This window comes from Ochotona curzoniae, unplaced genomic scaffold (genome assembly GCF_017591425.1).
Source record: "Ochotona curzoniae isolate NIBS_2020 unplaced genomic scaffold, NIBS_Ocur_1.0 scaffold_2587, whole genome shotgun sequence".
Lineage (NCBI taxonomy): Eukaryota > Metazoa > Chordata > Mammalia > Lagomorpha > Ochotonidae > Ochotona > Ochotona curzoniae.
This window is the reverse complement of record NW_024467096.1, coordinates 15,593,644-15,620,599: the sequence shown is the minus strand read 5'-3', so window position 1 is coordinate 15,620,599 and position 26,956 is coordinate 15,593,644. Positions and strand designations below refer to the sequence as shown.

General features: G+C 40.9%; 1 protein-coding gene across 5 annotated transcripts in view; it reads right to left on the bottom strand.

The window, feature by feature from the left end:
* Positions 1–26,956, bottom strand: part of VPS8 (VPS8 subunit of CORVET complex) — a 239,556-nt gene that overhangs the window by 145,613 nt on the left and 66,987 nt on the right. For 4 of the 5 annotated variants that reach the window (XM_041002876.1, XM_041002875.1, XM_041002877.1 and 1 more), the window contains one exon: positions 10,023–10,069. In XM_041002876.1, the coding sequence (XP_040858810.1) occupies positions 10,023–10,069 (47 nt within the window). Of the gene's footprint in view, positions 1–5,010; positions 5,286–10,022; positions 10,070–26,956 lie in introns of those variants that run through there. The other variant, XM_041002879.1, reaches the window with a different exon arrangement.

The following is a 26,956-nucleotide window of genomic DNA, read 5'->3' as shown; positions in this document are numbered from 1 at the left end:
TTGTCTCACTAAGCTTTGAAGCATCAACATATGCTGCCACCAGAATGCTAATTGTATTCATTTCACCAAATAACTATGAGGTTTCTTCCCCATCCTCCGCCGCAACTTACAGTAAGTGCAAATTAAGCAACATTACGATCCCTGTTCTTTGATGATGGGCATATGCGAATCTTTGTGACTTGCATTACCCTGTACAATCCATTTATTCATTCACTCATTTTTTAAAAAATAAACCATTAATTCTATTTACTCCCCAAAAATGTGCAGGTTTTTTTTTTTTTTTATGTGAGTATGTCGACTGTTGAAAGTGGTAATAGCTTACTTATCCTGAGTTATTTTTTGTGTGTGACAAGTTCCAGCCACCCCCGGAAAGCAATGCACTGGGGCTGGGCCTTGCGAGGTATGTAGAGGGACAGGTGGCGAATAGCTGCCAGAGGCTGCCCTGCAAGCACGTGCCACCTGTCAATCAGCAGCATTCCCAGTGTCCTGGGGGGAAAATCTATACCCATATTTTTTCCTCGAATGCACACATGTAATTTTTGTATTATTTCCCCCCTTCACTGCACAGGTTATTTATCAAAGTATTTTTCATGCTGGTTTCATTTTAATCAATAGTTCATCACATTTCTGTGATTATCAATTACTAACCAAGCAAAAGATACTGAGATTAATTTTTGCTCTAAGACCGAAAAAGAGTAACAAAAGAATTCTACTGAAATCAAGGAAAATGTCATATTTGCAACTCGTTAAAATGTCAATAAAATCAAATGCTAAGGCAGACACCTGTGTATTCTTAGTCCGATACTAAATGTCTTAGGGAATTTCAAGAGTTCAAACTTCACTAAGCACAGCATATGAATTGGTGAAGAAGGTATGCCTGTGACAAAAAGCAAGTGGCCACAATGTTGTAAGATGAATGACAAAATGATCTATTTCTTTCCTAATCGGTGGAAGGCTATAATAAAGCAGCATGTCTTCCCTTAAAAAAAAAAAAAAAGAAATTCTGATCATCATCTGAGCAGCAGAGAACAGAGAGGAAGGCACACACAGAATGCTAGCTCTTGAGCTCTCACAAGCATCTTTCTATTTGCAGATATCACTTTGTACACAATTGACTGCATACTTTAAAATAAAGGGATACTTCCATTACAAGAAAAAAAGAAATTCAGTGAGTGTCTGTAGGGAGTAAGAACAGCAACGCTAACACTGCTCAGTCAATACTAAGGACATAACTGGAACCAAAGAAATGCATTTCCACTAAGTCTAGACAGGATTTAGTAAATCCAAAGCCAATTTGGTTTACTCTAGTTACTTATAAAAATAATAGCAAACTCGAACTGAACTTTATGAAACCATGTACAAAATGTTCTGTTTTCTGTTCTAAGTTTTATCATTTATAAACATTTTCTTTCAAAATCTTTGAAATCTAGGGCCCAGCATGGTAACCTAGTGGTTAACGTCCTCGCCTTGCACATGCCAGGATCACATATGGGCACCAGTTGATATCCCAGCTGCTCCACTTTGCAACAGCTCCCTGCTTGTGGCCTGGGAAAGCAGTAGAGGATGGCCCAAAGTCTTGTGACCCTGAACCCACATGAGAGACCCAGAAGAAGCTCTTGTCTCCTGGCTTCGGATGGGCTCAGCTCTGTCCATTGCAGCCACTTGGGGAGTGAACCATCGGACGGAAGATCTTCCTCTCTGTTTTTCCTTTTCTCTGTAAATCCTACTTTCCAACAAAAACAAATAAATCTTAAAAAGAAAAAAAGTCTGGCTAAACTAAGATGATGGTTGCAAAACTCTGAGTATACAGTCAGCACAAAGTTCTTTATATCTTTTTAAAAATTTCTTTGTATCTTTTTAAAAGATTTATTTATTTTTATTGGAAAGTGAGATTTACAGAGAGAAGGACAGACAGAAAGATCTTCTTTCTGCTGGTTTACTCCCCAAATGTCTGCAATGACCAGAGCTGAGCCGATCTAAAGCCAGGAGCCAGGACTTTCTTCCAGATCTCCATCTGGGTGCAGGGTCCCAAGCACCTGGACCATCCTCTGCCGTTTGCTCAAGCCACAGGCAGGAAGCTGGATGGGAAGTGGAGCAGCCAGGACATGAGCCAGCTTCCATAAGGGATCCTAGTGCACGCAAGGCAACTATTTAGCCACTAGGCAATCTCACTTGAACCAATTTATTCATATCTTAAAATAATTGTTACATAGCTTAAAAAGATAAAGTGCATTTCCCTTCCAACTCTGAGATAAAAGATTTTAACATGCAATTAGGATAAGAATGTTTATACAAAACATCTTTTCCTCAAGATGCTTGATTATTGATTGTTCTGCTTCTCAAATAACAATTCTAATGTAGAATAACACAATGGAAAACATACCCTGGATATAAAAGGATGACTTTAGGTCAATTTTGTATTTACCAAACATATTTTTAATTTAGACTCATTTATGACCAAATCATCTGACATATGGCTCCTTAACAGTTTTCAATATTGCTTTTAGTGATATAAACTCAAAGTGGCATCATCCAAAAATAACCATATTTCTGCAGTTTTATGTTATTTTAAATATTTATTTATTTTTATTGCAAAGGCAGATTTACAGTGAAGGAGAGACAGAAAGATCTTCTGTCTGCCGATTCATTCCCAAATGGCTGCAACAGCTGGAGCTGAGCCACTCCAAAGCCAGGAACTTGGAGCTTCTTCCAGGTCTTCCAAATGGGTGCAAGGTCCCTAAGATTTATGCCATCCTCCACTGTTTTCCCAGGCCATATACAGGGAGCTGGATGGGAAGTGGAGCAGCCAAGACAAGAACTAGGTTCTTATGGGATGACAGTGCTTGCAGGTGGAGGGTTAGCCAGTTAAGCCATTGTGCCAGCCCCTTAATATGGTTTTGTTGAGAAATAATAAATAACAATATAGGCACCTATTTTAAAATAATATTCCAAATTATGATTACAGTTCACATAAACTCTGAACTTACTTTCAAAATAAAACTGACATGGTGGGTTTCATTTTGTAAGATCTAAATTCAACATCTCTCATCCAAAATAATTAAGACTGGAAGTATCTGTATTTTTGAGAATTTGAAATTTTGCTTACACAGAATAAGATATTTTGGGAATGGAACCCAAACCTAAACACGGAATTCATCTGTGTGCACATCTTATACATTTAGCCTGAAGTAATTTTATTTTTAAATAAAATAGCAGATATACTTCCTTATTTTTTTATTTATTTTTATTGGAAAGGTAGATTTACAGAGAGAAGAAGAGACAAAGATGTTCTGGCTGCTGGTTCACTCCTTAAACGATTGCAACAGCTAGAACTGAGCCCATCCGAAGCCAGGAGCCAGGAGCTTCTCTGGGTCTCCTATGTGGATGCAGGGTCCCAAAGCTTTCAGCCATCCTCTACTGTTTCCCCAGGCCATAAGCAGGGAGCTGGATAGGAAGTGGAGCAACCAAGATGTGAATTCGTGCCCACAGAGTATCCCAGTGCTTGAAAGGGGAGGATTAGCCAATTGAGCCAATGCACCAGGCCCTCACCTGAAATAATTTTATATAGTAAGATTAATGCACCTGTGTTTTGACAGTGATCTGTTACATGAGGTCAGGTATGGAATTTTCCACTTACACATCAATTAGTATACTCCACACAGAAAAAAACAAAAGAAAACAAAACAAAACATGGTGCTTTTCATAAAAAGGCTTTTAAAAGAATTACTGAGGGGCTGGCACTGTGCCATAGTGGGTAAAGCCACAAACCATATAGGCACTAAGTTATTTCCTGGCTGTTCCACTTTCATTCCGGCTCCCTGATAATGTGCTTGAGAAAGCAGAGGTGGCCCAAGAGCTTGGATACCTGGACTCTTGTAGGAGACTGGGAAGAAGCTCCTGGTATTGGCCTGGCACAGTTCAGGCCATTGTGGCTATTTGGGGAGTAAACCAGCAGCGAAGATTTCTTTCTCTTTTGCTGTTCCTCCCTCTTTTACTGTAACTTTGCCTTAACAATTAACAACTAAATCTTAAAAAAAAAAAAAAAAAAAAGTTACTGGCTATATCTAGAGTGGAAATATACAAAAGTTCTTCAAAAAGTTCATTGAAAACAGAATTAAAAGAACAATTTATTTGGTGGCAAAAAAAAAACCTGGGGGGGGAGGGGGGGAGTCTGTGGCACAGCAACAGGATAAGCCACTACTTGGGAAATCAGATCGAAGTGCAGGTTCAAGACCCAGCTAATCCACTTCTGATCCAGTTTCCTGACAATGCATCTGGGATGGCAGCAGATGATGGTCAAGTATTTGGGTCCCTGCCATTGTCAGGGGAGACCTGTACTATGTTTCTCGCTCCTGGCTTCAGTGGGTCCAGCACCAGCTGTTACAGGCATTTGGGGAGTCAATCAGCAGATGGAATAATCTCTGTCTCTCTTTCTCTTTCTGCTCAAATAAAATAACTAACACGTAAAAATATCACAGAGGACTTAGCCTATAGTGCCAGTATTTCAAATGGATGCAAGTTCAAGTCCAGGGCGTTCCACTTCTGATCCAGCTCACTGCTAATGGCCTGAAAAAGCAGCAGGGGATGGCCCAGATCCTTGGAACCCTGCACCCACACAGGAGATACAGAAGTTCCTGGCTCCCGGCTTTGGAATGGCCCAACTCGAGCTGCTACAGCCACTGGGGGAATGAATCAGAGGATGGAAAATATCTGTCTCTATGTTTCTACTTCTTTCTGTAGTTCTGCTTCTCAAATAAAAATAGATAGATTAAAAAGTATGCCTACACCAAGACTGCTTGAAGCCAAACCAAGTTTCTTTTAATTCCATTCTCTATGAACTTTCTGAAGTACCCCCATATACATACATATTATACCCTCATATACATACATATTGCTAAGTGTGTGGTTCTATGAAGCATACTACACGGCATCTTTGATTACAGTGGAATAACAATGGCAGTGGGGTAAAATTAATTTCAGAATATGTATTATGCATAATATTTGACTCACCTAAGAAACAGAATAATAGCAGCCTCTTCCTACTGTGCCAGGGAATGCAGCATGATGGGGTCTAGAGGTAGGGCTCCTAACACCCACGTGGGAGACTCACATGGAGTTGCAGGTTGCTGGTTTTGGCTGGCCAGACCTGGCTGTTGCAGGTATCTGGGGAGCAAATGGCATGTAGAAGATCTCTTCCCCACTTCTGGCCCCGGCTCGCTGGCCTAGCAGCTAAAGTCCTCGCCTTGAACAAGCCTGCTTCTCATATAGACTCTGGTTCTAATCCCGGCAGCCTCATTTCCCATCCAGCTCCCTGCTTGTGGCCTGGGAAAGCAGTCAAGGATGACCCAAAGCTTTGGGACCCTGCACCCGTGTGGGATACCAGGAAGAATTTTCTGGTGCAGCACTGGCCATTGCGGTTACTTCGGGAGTGAATCATGGGATGGAAGATCTTCCTCTCTGTCTTTCCTCCTCTATATATATATCTGACTTTGCAATAAAAATAAATAAATCTTATTTTAAAAAAAGATCTCTGGGGCTAGCAGCGTGGCCTAGTGGCTAAAGTCCTTGCCCTGAACACACCAGGATCCCATATGGGTGCCAGTTCTAATCCCAGCAGCTCCACTTCCCATCCAGCTCCCTGCTTGTGGCCTGGGAAAGCAGTCGAGGACAGCCCAAAGCTTTGGGACCCTGCACCCGCATGGGAGACCCGGAAGAAGTTCCTCGTTCCCAGCTTCGGATCGGTGCAGCACTGGCCGTTGTGCTCACTTGGGGAGTGAATCATTGGACAGAAGATCTTCCTGTCTCTCCTCCTCTCTGTATATCTGACTTTCCAATAAAAATAAATAAATCTTTAAAAAAAGAAAAAGATCTCCTCCCCTCTCACTCTTGCCATCTTATCCTTCGGCCTTTCAAATCAATCAATGAATCATTCATTAAAAAAAAATACGTATCTTTTTACTTTTCCTCCTGCAACTATGGCAGAGGACTAGGGTCTCTTTTTTCCACTTTTCCTCCAGCCACTATGGCAGGGGATAAGGGTCCTTTCTGTCTCAGAGCCCCCTCCTGTCACTAGGACGGGAGTCTCCTTTCTCAACTTTTCTAATAAATCTTGGTTTAAAACTAAAATATATAACTAAATAAAGCAAGCTTACATATTAAAAAAAGAAGAAGAAACAGAATAATACATGAAAATAAAAGGGCTTACAATAAAAACAATGTGGTCAATAAGAAGCTATTAATATAAAAAGTTCCTAGCAGCCAGAACTTTGAAACTGATGCTTCTAGAAGTCTAAGTTATCTGAAATTGGTTAGTACATTATTTTTGTAAGACTGTGTTCGCATCATGCACAGACTGAATACCTAGGGCAATGTTAACATAACTCAGCAGATACAGGAATGTAGAAGACCCAATACATAAACAGGATCGAGTGTCAGAGAAGACAGTTCAAAGAGAGTATCTGGTTGAAGGAGAAGGATCCCATATTAGGAAGAAGGTCCCTTCATCTGATAAACCTCAGTTCCACTTTAGCATAGGGAATTGGCTATTTCTGACTTCATAATCCATGGTAACTCCATGAACAAAATATAATAAGGACTCCACCACTAAAAGTGATAGAGTGATCTACACTGATCTATTCAAACTAGAGTTTTATTTTTACATTGAATAGATTTTTAATTATCATATGTTTGAAAGAGAAGAGAACTAAAAGGCCTAGACACAGTCTATCAAAATTGGTTAAATTGTTTCTTCTATTTCCCTCCAGGCCCGGGCCACATGCAGGATCCTAACATTCTGATGAAAAAAACAAAAGTTAATATGGTGGGAAGCAAGCAACCACAAGTGCACAAATCCAGAAGGAGAGAGAGGGATCACCTGGCCCAGTGTCTCATTTCACAATCCCAACATCCTTACTTTGCTGGGAATGCTGCTCTGATCCTTCTCCTCTTCTGGAAGCAAAGAGATTAAGAGGGAAAGAAACAATGCATAAGCAGAACTTCTCTCAAGCTAAAGAAGGATCTTAGCATAATCCAGTCATTAGCCTTTCAAAAGAGAACTGAGAGAGAAGCTGTAACAGTTTGTACCTCAGTACAGGGACAACATCCACGCCCTTATTCTAGGAGTGTTTATAATTCTTCATTGTACAAATGTTATGGCCTTTTCAAATTTATACCTTTAAGAGTACTTAAAAATTGGAGATAGGGGCTACAGTTGTGGCACAGTGAGCTAAGTCACAGAGTGTGATGCTGGCATCCTATATGGGCACAGGTTCATATCCCAGCTGTCCCACTTCCAAGCCAAGTCCCTGCTAACTGGTTGGGAAAGCAACAGAAAATGGCCCAGTGGTGTGTGCCCAGCCACACATGTGGGTGACCTTTCTGGCTCTTGGCTTTGTGGTCATCTGGGGAGTGAACTGGAGGGTGGAAGATCTTTATTTTTCTGTCTCTCTCTCTTTTTTTTTTTTTTAAGATTTATTTATTTTTATTGGAAAGGCAGATATACAGAGGAGAAGAGACAGAGAGGAAGATCTTCCATCCAATGGCTCACTCCCTAAGCAGCCACAACGACTGGAGCTGAGCCGATCTGAAGCCAGGAGCCAGAAGCTTCTTCTGGGTCTCCCATGCGGATGCAGGGTCCCAAGGCCTTGGGCTGTCCTCAACTGCATTCCTAGGCCAAAGGCAGGGAGCTGGATGGGAAGCAGGTCTACTGGGATTAGAACCGGCGCTCATATAGGATCCCAGCACGTGCAAGGCAAGAATTTTAAGTGCTACACTATTGCGCTGAGCCTTCCTTTTGTCTCTATAACACTGGCTTTCAAACTAAATATGTAAACATTTAAAAAAATTCAAGGTGATAATAATAATGATCATAAGTCACCCTGCAAAAAGGCAGAATTATTTCATCAATTTGGGCATTGGGCATTGAATAGTGACTCTGCGTCAGTTACCACTTGAAGTGAAATCAATCTATTTTATAAAGATATGTCTTCTTATTCCAAATAAAATGTTTCTTAGGTACTTCATCTCATTTACAATTGGGTCAATTTAAAAATTCCAGTTGAAGCCAATACTCTATTCCTCCATTTCATCTAAAAATGGGGATCAAACATTACTCTTATGCTGTAATTATAAATATTAAAATTATCTATCTATCTATCTATCCATCCATCCATCCTCCATCCATCCATCCATCCATCCATCTAACTGATCCATAGATATTAAGGCAGCCTTAAGAAATAGCCAACATGGCACATAAACCCTCAGATGCTGGAGTGCTGGGTAATGTCCTGGCTACTCCAAGTGATCCAGCCCCCTGCTAATGCACCGGGGAGGCAGGGCATAACGACCACTGGAGTTCCTGATTCAGCTGTTGCAGGAAATTAGGGAGTAAGCTGGCAGAAGGAGATTCTCACTCTCTTCTTTTTCTTTCTCTCTCTTCTGTGTTGTTCTCCTTTTCAAGTACATGAAAACAATTTTAACAAGGGAATTTGAAAAAAAAAAGGACAAGACAAATATTCAGGAAGTAAGCATGAACCATGGTGTAAAGAAAAAACAGGGCCCGACGCAATAGTGTAGTGGTTAAAGTCCTTGCCCTGAACACACCAGGATCCCATATGGGTGCCAGTTCTAATCCTGGGAGCTCCACTTCCCATCAAGCTCCCTGCTTGTGGCCTAGGAATGCAGTTGAGGATGGCCCAAAGCCTGGGGACCCTGCACCCACGTGGGAGACCCAGAAGAGCTCCTGGCTCCAGATTGGCTCAGCTCCAGCCATTGCGGCTGCTTAGGAAGTGAACCATCGGATGGAAGATCTTCCTCTCTGTATATCTGCCTTTCCAATAAAAATAAATAAATCTTAAAAAAAAAGAAAAAAATTAAGAATTAATTTTTTTAAAAAAAATTAAAAATTAAGAATTAAAAGAATTAAAAGATAGGTCAGTATATATATCACAGTGCTTGGGTTGTTAGGAATTAATATTAGCTGCATAATTCACTGTCCATCAGTTAAAAGTAAAGTGACTATTCAAGAGATACAAAGGTAATTCTGATTGTAACACCTGAAAGAAAATTCTTCCTTAGGCCCTCATAAAGAAAACAATGTATAATATAATGTTTTCAACAACCTCCCTCCTGTGAACACATTGCTTCATTGCTTCAGTAAAAATACTGGAACATATCTGAGCCTCTGAGCAGCAGAAGCTACAGCCTTGCAGGATTTTATCAGGGGCTTGCACAACGATGGACTATTCTCTGATGATCTATAGTGACACTTCCAAAGGATGACTTCATCTTGAAGGAATCTGGCTACGAAACACAGTGATAAACAGGCCTAAGTAGGAGCTATATTAGATCCTCATCTGAGTCTCTGTTGCTTAGAGAGTGGTACAATGGGCCCAGCGCAGTAGCCTCCAGGTAAAGTTCTCACCCTGCATTTACAGGGATTCCATAAGGGTGCTGGTTCTAATCCTGGCAGCCCTGTTTCCCATCCAGCTCCCTGCTTGTGGCCTGGGAGGGCAGTCAAGGAGGGCCCAAGGCCTGGGGACCCTGCATCCACGCGCCAGACCTGGAAGAGGCTCCTGGATCAGCACTGCTCTGGCCATTTCAAGTACATGATGATCCTTTCTACCTTCCCACCTTCATGTCTTTTTTTCCTTTCACTTTTAACAATGACACACTTTCAACTTACTTTATAATCACAGGCTTAATCTTTCACTAAATAAACAATTCAACAAGTACAAAGATATATACTATACTATAAACAGTATTTCTCTGTACCACTGCTATCCTGTGCATAAATGCAGAGATGAAACGAGTATACCTATAACAACAGTTTGGGGTACGTTCATTTTATTAGATAAACAGAATAAAAAGTGTTATAGAATCAAATTTCTCTAAATTGTTTTTCTCAAAAAAAAAAAAAAGCTTTTCCTATCAAATTGATAAAATTTATAAGCAGTGAATGGTACATACACAAAATACGACCTGGGGCTCCCCATAATTGAATCTGACAGGCAATGCGTACTCACTTTCGTTGCAGCAGAAGACAGTAATCAACAATGACAGGTACCATATCCTGCAGGGGAACACAAAACAGCATGAGACCCACACCCCTGCCCAACAGCCCACTGATAACGAAAGAGTTCTGCTTCGGATGATGTTAAGACTATTGGCAGGATATTGGGTTCTTTGATGCTTTGGGTAAGCAACTTGGCAACACCTATCAAAGGTCCTAAAACTATGGAAACACTTTGACTTGGCAATTTTATTTTCAGACATCCATACTGAATACATGAAAGAAAAAAAATGCTGAATGCATTAAGGTATTCACTGCAGTTTTACAGGAGAAAGACCTTTAAGAAAAGGAGGGAAAGAGGAAGTGGGGAAGGAGAAATTTTGAAGAAATTAAAAGAAGAAGAAATTTGAATTGAGTTTATTACACAAAATGAAAAAGCAGTTCAGCGAATTTAAATAAAACGTTACGTATATTTGTTAAGTTTACAAAGAGCTTACAGTATCATTAAAACAAATATTAGGTAAAAATATATATTCATCTTACAGCATTGTAAAGAAAACTTACAAAAAAAAAAAAAACTTACAAAAAAAAAAAACCAACCTCCCTCCTGTGAAAATATGTCAAATTAGTAAGAGAAAACAGCTGGTTCTTTTCAGTAGCTCAAATGATTAAGGTCACTCATATTTTGTCACAGTCCTCCAAACGGGCTATTTTCAGATTGATCTCACTTCTCAGTTTCACAATATTTTGACTTCTTTAAATCCATCATGTGTATGCCCCTGGGGCTAAGGGGTGACCTGTTTCCTTTAGTCACCAATCTTCCTCATAACCAGATCTAAATTCCACTCTGATTGTTCAAAGCCAGGAACTAAAAATAAGATCGCAGCAGGTTTTCAGCACAGAGATTCAGACGCTACTTGGAACACCTGCGTCGCATATCAACGTGCCTGGGTTCAAGTCCCAGCTCTGCTCCTGATTCCAGTTTCCTGCTAATGTGTACCTGGGGAGGCAGCAGGTGACGAGTCAAGTTCTCGGGTCTAGGTCACTCATGTGGGGAGACGTGGATGGAATTACTGGGTCCTTGTTTTGGCTTGGCCCAGTTCCAGCTGCTGGGGCATTTAAGGAGTCTATGAGCAGATGGAATCTCTCTCTCTTTTTTCTGTCTCTTCAAATAAAATAAAAATAAATAATTTTAAATAATAATATATTTAAAAAAGAATTAGAGTTATACCAAACTCAACGTTGAATGAGAACACAGTGGGTTAGATCATCTGGGCTGAAGATGGAAACAATGAGGAAACTTTAATGAATATCTCAGAAAAGTTGTGGCTGAGCTCCCAAGAAAATATGAGCAATATCTGAGGCCTAACAGCGACAAGAGGACTGAAAATGAAGCAAGTATGAAGCTATCAGTAAGACTATCCCATGGTTCTGTGGGTACAGTAAAGCTCTGGGATCACTGTCATAAAGGAAGCTTGTATCTCAGACTTTTGCGGCATAAGGACTCGTAGTGCAGGAGCTGTCTTGATGCAAGAGACCTGAGACTTCCACATCTTCAGTGGAGGGTGATGGGGCTGGGGCGGAATCTAGCTACTGGCACTGGAATATAAGGATGGCTGCCTGTCGCAGCCTGAGCTCAGCCTGATAATTTGTTATCCAAATACTGCTTGCAGGTGGATTTGGGATTTGAATTTACACTATCTCCTTCATGTGGGAACAATTAAATCAAGAAGTTGATCTAGGGGCCAATATTGTGGCATAGGTAGCTAAACTGCTGCCTGCAACTCCCTCATCCCATACTAAAGCTCAGGTTCAAGTTCTGATTGCTCTGCTTTCAATCCAGCTCCCTGCTAATGTGCCTGGGAAAGTAGTAGAAAACAGCTCAATTACTTATGCCCCTGCCACCTATCCATGTGGGAGACTTGCACGGAGTTCTGGACTCCTAGCTTCCCCTCCCACCCTGGACAAGCTCCAACTGCTGTGGCCATGTGGAGAATGAACCAGTGGATGGAAGATACCTCCCCACCACCCTGGCCCCACTGCACCCTCCACCTCCCTTTATAACACTTTGCCTTTCCAAAAAAACAAATCTTTTGGAAAAAAAATAATAATTTAAAAAATGCAATAAAAAAAGTAGTTCTAAAAAAAAGAGAGGATATTCCTGGGGCAATTGAAAAAAAGTAAATTCAGAAACATCTGAACATGCCATGGGTAGACTGCAGGGTTTACTGGAGAATGACGCCATTTGGACAGATTCCTGAAATGACTGTAGCGGACAATCTAAAAATTCAACATAGGCTATTACAGCAAAGAAAGAGTCATGGGTTAAGCTACAGTGTTGGTGGCAAGTATACAGAGTAGACAGAATCAGGAGTTTAGGGAACAGTTTGGCCATGGTGGGAAGACACTGGAGGAGTCTGAACTCTAAGGTTTCTAGTTGGGAGTGATGGCTGAATCAAGATGACACAAATGACATGAGCAATATGAGAGGAAGAAGCTAAGCGCAGCTTGAGACACAGCAGAGATGAGAAGCCTCTAAGACGTTCAGTTCTGAGAAAACTGCCATCGCAAGCTGAAACACCTAGGTTAGAATTACAGTTGTCTGAGCCAGGTGCAGTAGCCTAGCAGCTAAAGTCCTCGCCCTGCATGGCCAGGATCCCATATACATGCCGGTTCTAATCCCGGCAGCCCTGCTTCCCATCCAGCTCCCTGCTTGTGGCCTGGGAAAGCAGTTGAGGACGGCCCAAGGACTTGGGATTCTGTACCCACATGGGAGACGTGGAAGAAGCTCTAGGCTCCTGGCTTCAAATAGGCTCAGCTGCGTCCATTGCAGCCACTTGGTAAGAGAATCAGTAGAGAGAGGATATTCCTCTCTGTGTATCTGACTTTCCAATAACAATAAAAATAAATCTAAAAAAAAAAAAGGAATTACAGATGTGTAAGTTATCAGAGGAAACCCTGTATACAATCAACAGCAAGGAGTGTTCACCCTAGTGGCCAAGTCGCCCAAGGCTCACATCAGAGCTCCCAGACTTGATTCCTGGCTCAGGCTCCTGACTCAAGCAAGCGTCCTGCTAATGCAGACCCCGTGTGGCAGCAATGATAGCTCAGGGAATTGGGACAGACCTACCATCTGGGACACCTAGACTCCTGGCTCCAACCTTGGCCCAGACCGGGCAGTTGTGGGTATTTGACAAGTGAATCCCTGGGAGGAAAGCTACCTCTCTCTCTCTCTCTGTGTGCCTCTCAAAACAAACAACCAACCAGTCAACAATGGACTAAATCCAGGACAAAATCAGTATTTATGAAATCTCAGAGGATGGCAACAAAATCCAACTCAGGAACAATCACAGAGGCTTAAAAATCAGAAGTAGACATCTTTATCCATTTTTATTCCAGATCTGATAGAATATATAAAAATAACCAGAACTTAAGTGCGTTTAGCAAGACTGCAGGAAAGATAATCAACATCTAAAATTAACTATTTCCAGATACTAGAAATAAACAAGCTCAAATTAAAATCAAAATTTAAAAAATAACATTAAGAGTAGCATAAAAAAATAAAAGAAAAAAATTGAATGTCATTATCAAAAAATATACTATAAACCAATATAAAAAGATCTCCATGATATTTTCAGTGGAGAAAAACAGTGTACCAAACAGGAAATATAGTTTTCTATCATGCTCTGAGAAGGAAGAAAATATTAATACGTGACCAGATAAAAATATTTATATCTGATGAATACACTCAAAAATAGTAACAATGGTGAAAAGCACCTGGGAATTTGGCACTTGAGTGGGAGGGAGGCATTTCATACATACATTTTTATGCTTTTTATTTTAATTAAAGGAACATATTCCTTATCCAAAATTAAATTACCTGAATGTTTACAAAAGAATAAAATCAGAGAAGACAACTATGTAAAGTTAATCTCAATTCCATGGAAATGTAACTGGCTAGCATATGCAGGAGAAGATACACCAATCCATGGGGAAAATCATGCACTGTAACCCAGGCAAATGACTAGGTGTTGATGATGGCACACATTCAACAGAACAAACACGCCTTACAGTCTGAAACAGTAACTACCAGACGGTCAACAATAAGGTATGATCAGAGTTCAGAAAGGGGAACACAGAATGACAGGAAAACGTAGAACAAGGAGGTATAACCTAAATCTGCCTCCCTGAATAAGTGATAATTAAGTGGAGACCTGAGAATAAGCATGAACAATCCAACTTACTGAATGCAAAGCAGAATGCCCAAGTAAGAGAGAATAAAAACAGTAGCAGCTTGTGGAAGAAGGTTGGAGATCAGAGAAAACAGAGGAGATTAGGGAACCAACAGGCAGTGTGACCAGAACAAGGAGAGACTGGTATGCAATGAGGAAACAGCAAGGAGGAGTCTGAATTTTATTCTGAGGGCCAGGAAAATAAGGGTATGAAACGAAAAAATTAATTTTGACAAGATTAAAAGTGGTTTAGTCTTTCTACTTTTGTTACTCATATAAATGAAAACATATTAGAATACTTCCACAGATCACTGCTATATGTCACCTGTCAACTCTCATTCTAGGAGAATCACGATTGCGGAATAGGGTAAGGACACATTTAAATGGACTGAGAAACATTTAATCAGGATGAAGCAGAGAGGACACATTCCAGGAAATAGGAGAGGGCAGAACAACAGTAGAGGGGTTCCTGGAGACTGACAGACACAGGGAAGCAGAGGACACAACGGTGTGGTGTTGCAGTGACTGATACTCAAGCAGCATTCAGCTAACAGCCATCTGAACTCCACCAGCAACCAGGTGGGAAGGAACTTTCACTGGGAGCTTGGGAGGTGAACCCAAAGAACTGTCCGTCCTGCTGGTCCGTTTGATTTAACCAGGAGCAGAGACAGAGCAGCAGATCCCAGGCGGGGAGTGCAAGAAAAGGGTAGATTTCACAGCACCATCAGCTCCCTACTGCAGAATTGGGTACTATTTTGTGTAAGGAGGTAAAGGCAAGAAAAAGGACTTAGCATGCGCTGGATTGGGAGTGGATTTATTTCTGACTCAGTGAACTGCAGCAACGTGGCATTCTACAGGCTCCACCCAAGACAGGTCTGGGTAGCCCTCGGATCGGATGGCCAGCAGATCAAGAATGCTAGGAGATGCACTTCATGCGCCATTTTTTACACTGTGGCAAAAGCTTTAGGACTGCAGGGGACAACTGCGAACTGCGCATGTGCTGAGTTCGTGAGAACTCACGAAGTTCCATGGATTGCTGAGGTCCCACAGGAAAATAATACTGACGGTGGCATTGTACGGGTCAAAACAAGTCCGTGTGGAACCCAGACCTAATGTCCAACAGGTGCTGCAAGATCAGTAGCACCAACAACCTAACTAGATAGGACACCTGGTGTCTCTAATCCTGGGACCTGCTCCAACCGGAAGTGGGATAAAAGTTGCAGAAACAACAGTGCAGCCTCAGCATGGTATCACAGGAGGTGGAGAGTGGTGAGCCAGGAGCTGGGGCTGTGGAGTTCTTGGTGGAAATCTAACATAAGAACCCAGACCTGGAACTCGCTGGAAGGAGTAGCACAAGTGGCTGCAAGCAAAGAGTTGTTTACCAACTGCAGTAAGTAAAAAATCTCATTGTAGACCTGTGGGTGACACAGCTTAGAAACTTGCCCCAAGGAGAAGACTCTGCTAACCAGAAGCACAATGATCAAGAGCAAAAGAAGAGACAAAGACACAATGAATATTACTGAAAACTCCCCTGCAAAGGAGCAAAACCCTATCCCAACCTCAGATTTAACTGAGGAAGACATTGAGAAAATGGGGGACACAGAATTCAAAAAACTCATTTTAAAGCTTCTGATCAACAATGAGAAGCACATACAAGAGTTCAAAGAATTTAAGGAATATTTCACACAAGCAATAGCAATAAAGCAAATCAAGGCTGATATATCAGAAATTAAGAACACAGTAGGGCAAATTAAAAGTACAGTAGAAAGTCTTCAAAATAGAATGAAGCAAGCAGAAGAAAGAATCACAGAATTGGAAGATAGCTCCCGTCATCAGGGGGAAGCAAACAAAAAGCTGGAAGCAGAGCTGGATCAGGCCAAAAAAAAGTATTCAAAAATAGAAAAACGCTATTAAGAGGCTAAATATGAGTTACGGGAGTCTCAGAAGATGCAGAAAGAAAAACTGGTTTTACAAATATATTTAATGAAATAATAAAGTAAAATTACCCTAATCTAGAGAAAGAATTGGAAAACAAGATCCAGGAGGGGCACAGAACTCCCAACAGGCTTGACCAAAAGAGATCTTCACCAAGACACATGATCATCAAGCTCTCCTCAATTGAACAAAAGGAAAAGATCCTTAAATGTGCACGTGAAAAAAATCAATTGACGTATAAAGGAATGCCAATTAAACTCACAGGAGATCTCTCACAGGAAACTCTACAGGCAAGAAGAGAATGGAGTGGCATATTCCAGATTCTAAAAGAAAAAAATTGTCGGCCCAGGATAACACATCCAGCAAAGCTTTCTTTTGTCTTTGAAAATGAAATAAAATAGTTCCACAGTAAAGAAAAGTTAAAAGAATTTGCCTCTTCCAAACCTGCCCTACAAATGATACTTCAAGATGTTCTCTTGACAGAAAAGAGGAATAGCACCTACCAAAACCAAAGGCAATGGGAAGAACATCCCAGTAAAATGACAACAGAAGACTAAACCAACGAACAACCCATTCCTAAAATGACAGGACCAAAGTACCACCCATACATATGAACCCTGAATGTAAATGGCTTAAGCTCAATCAAATGTCATAGATTAGTAGACTGGATTAAAAATAAAACCCATCTATTAGTTGTCTAATAGAGACACATTTCACCAACAAAAATCAGCAGAAACTATATCACATGGGTTTTGATGTTTTGTTAGTTTCACCTTTTCAAAACACTTTCTTCTGATTAAATTCTTCATTAACTCATAGATCATACAGTAGCATCATTTTCTTCAAGAAGGTTCTTGATTTTCATTTCTTCAGCTACCCATTAGTCATTTAGTAGCATGTTATTGAACGTCATTGAGTAGCATGTTACTTAACTTCATGGTGTTCCCTGATGTTGATTTTGTTTTGTGGCTTTTCATTTAAGGGGATGTATAGTAGCTGTGTAATGGAGACTGTCTTATCTAGTAACATGTCATTTAACTTCATGGCATTGTAAATTTCTATTTTTCTTTCTATTGTTGATTTTGTATTATGACTTTTCATTTGAGGGATGTACAGTAGCTGTGAAATGGAGACTAACATATCCAGATGTGAGGATACAATGTAGTATGCATTTCTACTTCCAGATAAAGATGGACTTACAATGAAACTGTTTACCATATCTTGACAATAGGATGATGGACTCTCTGCCATTGTCCATGTCTGCAAGGATGGACATAAAACTGTGTATGAAGAATTATACTTTAATGATATAGAGGAACTAGATGGGGGTGGGGAAATTGGGGCTGGGATAAGGGAAATACCAGGAGCCTATGGAACTATATCATAAAATGATAATAATAATAATAATAAAATGTAAAATGTGAAAAATAAATAAATAAAATAAATAAGGTACCAGAAAAAAAACTCTCATTCTACTGCAGCGTTTTAGTTTAAGGAACCTAATCTTTTTTTTTTTTAAATTCCAAACTTCTGTGTGGTTCCTTTTACTTATTCAAGGAACCCTGACTAACCTTGAAAAGAAGACACAAAGGAGATTTTCACTTCTAGAAAGATGGAACACATACATTTCCCCTACTTCCTCTCATTAGTACAATTAAAAACCCTAGAATGAATGAGCGTGCATGCACAGCACACACATACCACAAACACTGGACCACTCTGAAATGTAAAAACATGAAACGAATCATTTAGGAAACCTCAGAACCTGAGAAACGGCATTGTGGTTAGTTCCCTATCTTTTCACTCACATACTGAAGAAACTGGCAACCAAAATGTGGGCTCACCCCTGTGGAACTGCAATCTCTGCTGGCTTGACAAGAAGAGCAGATGGGGCCAGGACTTGCTGGGGAGCTAGGGTGGCACCTCAGCTGGCTTGGGGTTCCCACTGGTGAGGATGAGAGTAGGATTGAGGGCAGCAGGCATGGCTACACATGGCTACAGACTGCACCAACATGGGTGTACACAGGGATGGTGGAATGATTGGGCTTGACTCCAGCCCCTACTGGTACTCGTGAGAGCCAGGTTGGGTGTAGAACCAGCCAGGCTAGGTCTTGACTCCTGCTGAACTATGTGAAAGCTGTGTCTGGGCACAGACAAGGTATCGCTGGGCTGCAACAACCAACAACAAGAACCAGAATGGGTGTGGCCAGTTGAAAAAGACCACTGTTCTTGTCAGGACAGGAGGTAGACAAAGTCAGCCTGGCCAACGACCCACTGGTGTGTGCAAGAACTGCCACGGGGAGGAGACTCAATGAAGGAGCTTGGGAAACTCCTTCATTCGGACATGTCCCTAAAAGTGAGCACAAGAGGCAAGGCAAGGAGGAGCCCAGTCCATGCCATGTTACAGTACACACTGGCATAAATGTGGGTCATGTCTGGGGACAGACCAGTATGGGCCAGCACATAACACCCACTGGCAGATGTGAGGACCATGGCAGGGGGCAGGAGGAGCCAGATCAGGCTGCAACACCAGCCAGTTCACATTAGGACAGGGACAGCAATCGGACTGGGCTGGAATAGGCTGCAGCACCCACCAGTAGGAGCTGGAACAGGGGGCAGTCTAGCCTAGACCAGGCTGTGCAACAAGACTGCAGACACTGATGTGAGGCAAGTCAGGCCAGCCTGGGTCCAGTGGGGGCCAGGTGCATGAATCGAGGGACAGAAGATCTTACAGGGTTCAGGTAGCTTGGCTCATTTTCTTGGGCCCACCTGTGTGGTGAGGGCTGAGTAGGTGGGTGCTGGGTTTGTGAATTCAGCAGGGAAGGGGGATTCAATGATGCTTGGGATGCCTGGCCCAGGTACTTGGTCTTACCTGAAAGAACATGTCCTACTTAATGTAAAAGGTAGAGCAGTCGACACAAGCTCTTGTAAAAGGAGAATATGGCAGCTCATTTGGTGCTCTAGCAGAAGGAGAACAAACTGGACAATTACCCCAAACAAATGATGACAGCAAAAAATCTCGGTGAATTGAAGTAATGGACATTAGGAGGGTGACATCATCCTTGGATTGGTGAAAATGGCAGCATTTCAGAACTATCCAAACTACTTAGACAGAACCCTCAGAATATGTACACATTGAGACTCTGGGTTGATAGGAGGTGGTGGTTCCTCATTTCTGGGTACTGGGATATGTGGAAAGTCATGAGTGGCTTTCCCCTTTGTCTCTCTCTTTCCAGAAGAAGAAACAGCAAATTTGGAAGCAATGAGTTATCCTAATTTTCCCTAAACCTTGATCCTTCCCACTCTGATACACCATGCAATCATTATTAAAAAAAAAAACAATAATAATAGAAAAGAAATTGGTAACCAGGAAATGTTCATGGGTATTGGTGGTGTGGTGAAGGAAGAGGGAGCCTAAACAAAAGCTTATTCTCTCTAGCCACACCCCACAAAAAGTCCATGGTATCAAGCCTACTAGATGGTTAATCTTACAAGTCAACTTACAAGCAAAACAACAGGGTGTCAATATCCTTGGTCAAATTTTATTCTGGGTGTGTCTGTTGGAGTTTTGGGGGATGAGATTTAACTTCTCAATTGTTAGACAGCCTAAGATCACTTACGTGGGTAGGCCTCACCCACCAGTTTTGAAGGACAGAAGAGAACAAGAGAGCTAACCATCCCATAAATAGAGTTCTAATTCCTAGAACACCAATAAGGAGGAAAGAACATGGAAAGCAAAAAGACGGGTAGATACAATACACACTCATTTCTTCTCTTAATAATTAACGCAGAAGTTAGACATGTGACGTGATTTAAACTATAGTTAAGGAAATACTCAATACAATATGCTATAAATGGGGAATGGTAATGAATCATAGAGAAGTAAAGTTTGTACACAACTTCAACTGGAAAAGTCAAAAAACCTTTAATAAGTGACGCAACACAACACAGCACTGGAAGTACTCACAAGTCCTATTAGAAAAGAAAAACAAAAGGGAATTCAAATCGGAAAAGAGGAAGTCAAGCTGTTTGCAGGGGATACGATTCTACACAGAGGAGAACCAAAAGACTCATAAAGAGACTGCTAGAACTTATACAAGAGTTTGATAAGGTAACAGGGTACAAAATAAATGCAATCAATAGCTTTAATGAATGCAAATGACTTCAAGGCTGAAAAAGAACTAATCAGCATGATACCCTTTAAATAACAGAGAAGATACTGAAATACCAAAGAATAACCTAACTATAGACTTGGAAAACCTATACGAGGAAAATTACAAAACATTGAAAAAAGAAATAGAAGACTTTAAAAGTGGAGAAATATATCATGTTCCTGGATGGGTAGAGTCAATACAATCAAAATGGCCATACTACCAAAAGCAAGATCCAAATTCAACACAATTCCAATCAAAATACCAAGAACATTCTTCACAGAGTTAGAAAAAATGATACAAAAGTTTATCTGAAAACACAAAAGACCACGAACAGCCAGAACTACCCTGAAGAATAAGAACTTAGCTCGAGGGATCATAATCTCAGACCTTCAGATACATTATGGGGCGGTGGTAATCAAAACAGCCTGTTACTGGTACAGAAACAGAGGAAGACCAATGGAGCAGAACAGAAACATCAGAACGGAGCCTACACATGTATAGCTATCTAATCTTCTACAAGAGAACAGAAATCAACCCAGGGAAGAAAGAAGATCTCTTCAATAAATGATATTGCGACAACTGGATAGCAGCCTGCAGAACTAAGAAACAAGATCCCCCTCCCCCACTTTCACCATACACAAAGAGCAAATCTAAATGGATAAAAGATCTAAACCTATATTTGGAACACTATCCGACAACAGCAGAAAGTGAATTCAAGTACCCACAGGACATATCCCAAGATGGAGTACATCAAGAGCCATAAAACAACCTCTGCAAGTTGGAAATCTGAGGTGGGTGCAGTAGTACAAATTAAACTGCTGCTTGGAGACACCTGTATCCCACAGAGGAGTGCCTGATTCAAGTCCCAGCTATTCAGCTCTCCAACCCTGTTCCCTGTAAAGCACCTGGGAAGTAGATGATGTCCCCACCATTGCAGTCTCTGCCACCATGTGGGAGATCTGGGCAGAATTCTGGACTTCTGGCCTCAGATTGGCTCGGCCATGACTGTTGCGACCATCTGCGTGAGTGAAGCAGAGGAGAGAAAAATCTCTCTCTGTCATCCCTCTCGATAATTTTCAAACAGACCAATCTTTTAAAATATTATGAAGTCATACAAGTATATTCTCCAACCACAATGGAATTAAACTAGAAATACTTACAAACAAGTTAAATTAAAATGGAAGACAAAAGAAAACTTTGAAAAATATACTAAACTGAATGAAAATGAAAATGTGACATGCGTAAATTTGAAATCAGTAAAAATGGTGCTGAGAAGGAAGTTTGTAAAATTAAATACACACATAATCAAAGAGGAAAAGGCTTAAATTAGCCTGAACCTCCCCTTCAAGTACTTGGAAAAAGAACACAAAAGTCCAAAGCAAATCTAAGGAAGGGCACAATAAAGAAGAAATATCAATGAAACTGCAAACAGAAAAACACAGAGAAAGTTAATAAAACAAAGTGCTGTTTTTTTTTTTAAAGAATCACTAAAATTAAGAGGTCTCTAGCAAAACTGACAGAGAACAAAGAAAATACAAATTATAAGGAATGACGTAGTAAATACCACTTACAGAACTGCAGGTATCCAAAAGAAAAAAAGGAACACTAGGAAAATTCACACATATTAAACAGACTATTTACATGATATGTAGCAATTCCTCAATCACGCATTGTACTGTAACACACTTAATATGAAATAGATTATTTGAACATCACTACAATCACCAAGGAAAATTAATTCACAATTTAAAAACTTAAAACAGCTCTACTAGAAAATTCAACTCAACATTTAAAGAATTAATATGCTTTCTGCATAATTTCTTCTAAAAAAAAAGGACTTATTTCCCAACTCATTTTTAAAGTTAGTATTGTCCAATGTTGAAACCTGAAAGGAATGGAAGATGGTCCTAGTGACTGGCCCCTGTGCCCATCTGGGATATCCAGATGAAGCTTTTGGCCCCTGGGTTTGGCCTGGTCCAGGTCCAGTTCCTGTGTCCATTTGGGGAGTGAATCAGCAGGATGTAAGATTCTCTTCCTTTTGCTGTGTCTCTCTCCCTCTCTCCATACACAAAATTGTCTCAGAGGAAGTATGGGTTAGATAAGAAAATCTCCAATGTGAAATGAGTGAGATACAAAAATAAAATAATGCATGACCTTATTTTTATGTGGAATTTAAAGTCTAAGACACAATGAAACAAGAAGTTGAATAGTTGTTACCAGGGATGAGGAAGTAGCAAAGAAATGGGGGGATGTTGGACCAATGGAACACAGTTAAGAGTTGCTTTGTAGGATTAAGTCTGGTGGGCTAAAAGGCAGCATGATGAAAATAGTTAATATATGATAGAAATGTTTTTGTTAAGATTTTATTTATTTTTATTGGAAAGGTGGAGAAACAGAGAAGAGGAGAAACAGAGAGGAAGGTCTTCCATCCGATGGTTCAATCCCCAAGTGAACACAATGGCTGGAGCTGAACCAATGCAAAGCCAGGAGCCAGGAGCTTCTTCCGGGTCTCCCATGTGGGTGCAGGGTCCCAAGGATTTGGGCCATCCTCGACTGCCTTCCCAGGCCACAAACAGGGAGCTGGATGGGAAGCGGGGTTGCCCATATGGGATCCTGGAGCATGCTCAAGGCAAGGACTTTAATCACTATGCTATTGTGCCGGGCCCGATAGAAAACTTCTAAGACAGCATATTTTCAGGAGTTTCCATCTCACTCACACTCACACACACACACACACACACACACACAGTAAATATGTGAAGAGACAGGTATGTTAATTTGCTTGACTGCAGTAAGCATTACACCATGTAATCAAAACATGGTGGTTTACTCCTTGAATTACAGTTTTTAAAAAGGTGAATACAACTGAAACATGAAGTGCACAACATCTCTATGTTCCTTCAGCTGTAATCACTGCCCACTCTTTGGCATGACTTCAAGTAATACTATATGCCTAAAACCACTGGAACAACAACCTTAAATGAACTGATTCTCATGGGAAGTTAAATACAGCTGGAAGGTGAGCTCAATTACAATTAACAAAAGGCTTCCACAAGACTTATTAAAAATTATATTATTTTTCAATCATTTTAGCTTGACTCAGAATGTTTCATATTAATTTACACCTCAACTCTGCATCATAAATAAATGCAAGAGTTTGAGAAAGCATATTATGAGAAAACTACGCCTGGATTTCAAAATTTTTAAAGCTATATATATTTTTTATTAATATCTCAGATACACAGAACGAAGGAGAAACAAAGGTCTTCCCCTTCTGGTTCAACCCACAAGCGGCTGCTCAGCTGCAGTTGAGCTGGTCTGAAGCCAGGAGCCAGGAGCTTCTTCTAGACTTCCCACGTGGCAGTAGGGTCCCAAGGCTTTGGGCCATTCTTGACTTCTTTTCTAGGCCACAAGCAGGGAGCCGGATAGAAGTGGAACAATCAGGACGTGAACCAGCAGCCGTATGTGCATGCAAGGTGAGGGCATTAGCCACCAGACTACTATGTTGGAGCCTAATTTCAAAATTTTTTTGTATCAAAATAAAAGCACATTTTAATTCCACTGTCCATGAACATGCTCAAGAAAAAAAAAAACTCCTAAGTAAACCTATATGAATGTAGCATAATAAAATAATAAAAATATTCACACTATGTTCATCACCAATAACTAGCTTCGAAATTTGAGTTCTTTGTTAGCAATTCAAATCAGTTCTTCAGTCATGTTCACAACAGTTAACTTACAATCCTTTCATCTGTATTTTGACTTTTTATACACTTCATTATCTTTCAAAACCTCATAAATTACTAGTCCTGTTTCAAAGTGAGCTATGAGGACATATTCATTATATTATTGAAGAATTAACTGTGAGATGAAGACAAATATTGTGATTTTGTTTACTGCTTGTCTGATCTCAGACAATTTACTCAACTTCTGTTTCCATTTGCTCACCTGTAGTGGAGATAAATAATAATAACTACCTCTCAATTATGTGAGATTATACAAAGGAGTCATCAGGGGTGCACATACAGGATTAGTTGCCATGCTTGTGGACACGAGTGTTACAAATACAAAGTGTGACCTCTGGCTTGTGGCTCAAACCTCATGTAGTCAGATGTGAAACACAGCCCCAAGGCAAACCCTTTATATTAGACAAGTTCATACATTTTTAAAAAATTCCCTCACAAATATTTATCCAGGGTATGGAACCAGGGGCAGAGAATCCAGGAATAAAAATCAGACATGGCCGCTCAATTAACACAGGTCCACAGAATTATAAATCTAGTGATGGAAGACTGACATTAAGAACATTTTCAGAGGACAGTGCTGCAGATTAATCAGATACTCCTGATATCAGCATTCCATTTTGGAGTACTAGTTCCAGTCCTGGATGCTCCACTTCACAGCCAGTTTCCTACTATTGTGCCTGGGAAGGCAACGCAAGATGGTGTGAGTACTTGGGCCCCTACAACCAATGTAGAATACTTAGGTGGAGTTCCTGGCTCCTGGCTTCAGTCTGACCTAGTCCAGCTGTTGCAGACATTTGAGGAGTGAACCAATGCATGGAAAGCATCTCTCTGTGTCTCCCTCTCTGTACTGCCTTTACCTTTGAAATGAATGAATGAAAGAGTATTTAGAGAAAAAAGAACAGGGTTGCAAAGAAAATGAAAAGAACACTATTATGATAGGAATAGTAAGATTAGGATCAGAAAGGCAAGTAGGTTTCTGGTAGCAAAACTGTTTGGAAATTTAGTCTTTACCCAGGAACAATGGAAAGTCCTAAAATATTTATGAAACCATGGGAACATTATTATCTATGCATGATATACGCTTCTCTCTGGCTAGTGCACAGACAATGCTATGAGGTACATTCTGACTATGCACAAGAAGATCAACCATATTCACAAGGGAGTCGGGTCATGTGGACTGGGACAGGAGCAGAACAGATGGCATGATCTGTTCAGAAATGTCAATGGGAACTCAGAAGGGCAATCCAGCTGGAGACACGGTTTGGATGGAGAGAATATAAAACAATGACTCTTATCATGAATGTGGTCCAGAGTCATCTGAGGGACCAATTAAAACCCAATCCCCAAGAGTCTGGATTCAGCAGTCCAGGGAAATAAAGTAAAATTAAAGTAATTTTTAACCAAAATTTTAACCAAAACCAAATATTTTACAATGATTTTGAATTAGCACACAGATATGTTAAGACTGCTGACATACAAACAGCACTGTTGTGAAGAATTAAAATACGTGTTGGTTGAGTAGTGGAGAAGGAAGAATGAACAAAAGGAAACCAGTGAGCAGCCAGAAACGTAGAGGAAAAACTGGAGGGGTCCATGTTGTGGTGCAGCAGGCTAGGCCACCACTTGTGATGCTGGCACCTGTTACCCAAGCACAGGCTCAATTCTAGGAGCTCCACTACCAATCCAGCTCCCTGCTAATATCCTGGGGTAGAGCTAGGGAATGGCCCAGTGCTTAGGTCTACAGCCTGGCTCGGGCCTACCCGCTATGGACATCTGGAGAACGAATCAGCAGAGATACTCTCTCTCCCTCTCAAAATCAATACATGAATGCTTTTAAACAATAAAAGTGAATAATTGCTACTGACTAGAAAAGCCGGAGGGAAAGGCAGTTTCACAAAGTTGCCAGTGTGTGCAGTGTTGTTGAGAAATGGCGAGCTGAAGGATGACAGGGAACAGAAAGAGACAGACCAGCTGCAAGGCGTTTGGTTCTAGAAAGAACGTACAAACAAGAGGGAGGTGAGACTGGGAAGGAGGCGGCAGCGAGCGGATCTGTCTGCAGTTTGCCTTTGTTTAGGATGGGAGATAACCGGACACTAACAAATGTGGAGAGGCAAAGCCAGAAGAGGTGGGTCACCAGGTATATGAGAGCACTGCCATTCCTTTCTGTACTGCTGGTTATGATACAAACAAGCTGCAATTATACATTCCAATCAGCCAGTCAAAACATCCCAAGGTCCAAGAGCTATCAATCTTCTATTCCAAAAACAGGATAAAATATCACTTGATCCTGGCAGGGGCAGAGGGAAAAGGATCACTTTTCTAGGTCACACTCTACCTGGCTTCTAGGAAAGCTGAAGCTCTGCACCAAAGGCAGGGAATAAAAGAGGCAGCGGGCATGAGTGCCACCTGCTGGTGAAAGATAAAATCTCAGCACTATCTTGCCACAAATCCAGTCTTCCCAAGTGTACAATCCCAATGCAACTGTAAGTCACACAGGCCAGACTTCATAACTAGCTAGACGACCTAGAACAAGTTATTCAACTTCTATGCATCTTGACTTCATTTTTGAATTTGATTAGTAAGAGTACCAACCTTATAGAGTTAGGATAAAAATCAGATGAGCTAACATGTACATTCTTGATCACTCATCTTTTCCCTGCACTAGCTCTTGACAATAACAGCATGAATAATGGTCAGGTAAGAGGTGGGCTTTGAAGCCAGCAGACTTCTATTTGAGTCTTGGCTTGAGTGCTCCCCAGCAGTGCTACCTGGGGAAGTCGGTTATTCTCTTCTAAGCTTCTTCGTCTAAAAATCCTTCAGGGGACTGCTGTGAGAACTAAATGGAAATGAATGTTCCTGCTCACACTTTACTTGGCACAT